The sequence below is a fragment of the Montipora capricornis genome, chromosome 11, assembly GCF_036669925.1.
Source record: "Montipora capricornis isolate CH-2021 chromosome 11, ASM3666992v2, whole genome shotgun sequence".
Lineage (NCBI taxonomy): Eukaryota > Metazoa > Cnidaria > Anthozoa > Scleractinia > Acroporidae > Montipora > Montipora capricornis.
Window position 1 is genome coordinate 38,383,304 of NC_090893.1, and position 2,500 is coordinate 38,385,803.

Here is a 2,500-nt window from a genome sequence, read left to right on the forward strand (position 1 = left end):
TAGAGTAACTTATGTGACTTAGCTATTAAGCTTGGCTCTTAGCCTTCTCGGTTTTAGATTGGCATTGTAGTCAGATTGCTGCTAACGCTATTTTTTTGTTTGTTTATTTATTTATTATCAAGTGAGATATTACACTGTCTAAGTACAACCAGCTACCAACCAAATAGCCGACCTTTAGGCACATGTTCTTACCGAGACCGACAGACTTTAACAATTTAAAGCTCAAAGATCTGCCTCGTCTTGATTTTGTTTGGAACGGGAAAGGGTCTCTGACGACACCAATATCATAGCCTTAGGTGCATTCCCCTCGTCTCGTGGTCCACTTAGCTCAAACAAACACAATGGCGTGCTTCTAGTCAGTGGAGGCAAGTTTACTTGCACTGTTCGCGGGAAGCAGGTCAGGCCAGAGTTTTTCTGTACTCTACTAGAAGGCATTTGTTGCATATGTTAACTTGGCTAAGTCATCCAGTCATTAAAGCGTCGAAAAGCTGGGGTAGGCTGCGACATACTAATCATCATCATCATCATCATTTTTTTAACTTATTTTAATAGTTTAATTCTCATTTTTTTGGCAATCCGTTACTCCCAGCATTCCTGTAGAAGATGATTGAGTGCTTTTAATAGACAACTTTCACGATAGCGTGATTTGACTACAACTACAAGAATTCAGTTTGTTTTTCTTTTCTTGTTTAATTTTTGTAGTCCCAGTGGGCTCAAAATACCAATAGCTCTAATTAGCATGGGACAAGCAAAACCTGCAGGATTCTGGTACTGTGGTACACCACACCAAGTGTCCCTTTCACCGTAAGCATTTTGCTTCCTTTTGAAACAACAAGGTATATGTTAGGGTTAGCATAATATTCAGGTTAGGGTCAATGCAGCTGATAATTTTTCTTAGCGTAGCGGAGTTTAGTGGTCACTCAATAACGATAATTGTGTGTATTTCTGGACACAAGTGATGTTAAAGTTGGGCGGAAGAGCAAAGGGAACACTTCTTGACGCTTATCAATATCGGCGTATAATTACGTAGGCGATAGTTGAATTCTTTGCGCTAATTGGTTGCTGATGAGGTGATTATTACGTGATAATCAGTTAAGCGGTTTTTCAAAATGGCTGCACGCAGAAGAGCAAGGAAACGACATCAACGCACATCTCAATATGGGCATTTCTGGACATATCGCATCCGCCACTTTTTGGGGTTTCTCTTTCCCCAGGATAAACTTTTGACGTCATGTTTTGTCTCAACAAGGCTTCTATCGAGACCCCAATCAACCTAAGGACTCGTTCAACCGTTTAAACACCCTCTTCAAAGCAAAATTGTAACGTGTTGGCCTTAAATTAAAGACTTTGGCAGTGTAAAGAAAAGAAACATGTTCAGTAAGATCAATGGAGTATTCAACCAAAAGAAAAACAAAATAAGTTAGCTTATAAGTAAACATGCCAGGCCCTAAATTAGAAACAGCCATAGGTCTTGACATTTCAAAGAAAAGGAGCACATAATGATAAGTATAATGAATTAATTTCTTAATTTTCATAATTTTTATAAAAGTGCAAGCTGCACTTAAAGTATGTGCTCTATTATGTTGTAGATGGTGCATTAACATAATAAAAAAGAAAATAGAGTTAAAATTTCACTGATTTATGTTTGTGAAGAAGGAGGGGAACAAGAAATACAAAATAAGTTAGCTTGTAAGTAAATATGCCAGGCCCTAAACTAAAAACAGCGATAGTCCTTGACATTTTAAAGAAAAGGAGCACATAACGATAAGTATAATAAATCAGTTTCTTAATTTTCGTAATTTTTGTAAAAGTGCAAGCTGCACTTAAAGTATGTGCTCTGTTATGTTGTAGATGGTGCATTGGCATAATAAAAAAGAAAGTAGAGTAAAATTTTGTGTTTCACTGATTTATGTTTGTGAAGAAAGAGGGGAACAAGGCAAGGTCAGACATTCAAATGATGGCACAGTAGCTTCTTCGCTGTAAGTAAGAACGTACATAGGACAATGTTGAGACGGGAAAAATAGACAAGGAGACTAAAACAGAACCACATGTTACCATGAATAGATGGTTTTCACGTGACGTCATAGCTGCCATTTTGGTGTACTAGAACAATAGACATCCTCTCCCTTGGGGACTGAACTCTATTTTTATGCAAATTCTGCGCAAATATTTTCTATTGTTTTGTACACGAAAATGGCCGTCAACTCAGGTGAGTGAAAACCATCTATTGGTGGGGGAAACGGTGCAACGAAAGGTGTAAGAGGAATGACACTTTTCTAGGCAACTGGTAGGGAGCGTTACACTAACAGCCAGTCATTATCACAAGGACCGTAAATGTATCTAATGGCCGTGTTTGTAGTGTTTATTACATTTAGGTGCTTACGCGTGGCGTGGCGTATACATAAGGTGTCTTTTGGCCTCTCTCAAGAATGCCATAATATTCTTTGTTTGTCCTCGAAAATTTTGCATTAGCATCGTTTGTATTTTCTTTTGGGACCCT

General features: G+C 38.1%; 1 protein-coding gene across 6 annotated transcripts in view; it reads left to right on the forward strand.

Annotated features, from left to right (window-relative positions):
• The window catches only part of LOC138024923 (cell adhesion molecule DSCAML1-like), a 147,073-nt gene that overhangs the window by 135,676 nt on the left and 8,897 nt on the right, over positions 1-2,500 (forward strand). For 2 of the 6 annotated variants that reach the window (XM_068872122.1, XM_068872119.1), the window contains one exon: positions 1-1,890. This exon is cut by the window's left edge and continues 136 nt beyond it. The exons of 2 other annotated variants lie outside the window; for them this stretch is intronic. Coding sequence is in view for 2 of the 4 variants with exons in the window: in XM_068872121.1 (XP_068728222.1) it covers positions 703-738 (36 nt within the window). In the remaining 2 variants the exon portion in view is untranslated. Of the gene's footprint in view, positions 1,891-2,500 lie in introns of those variants that run through there. 2 more of the 6 variants (XM_068872121.1, XM_068872118.1) reach the window with 1 other exon arrangement.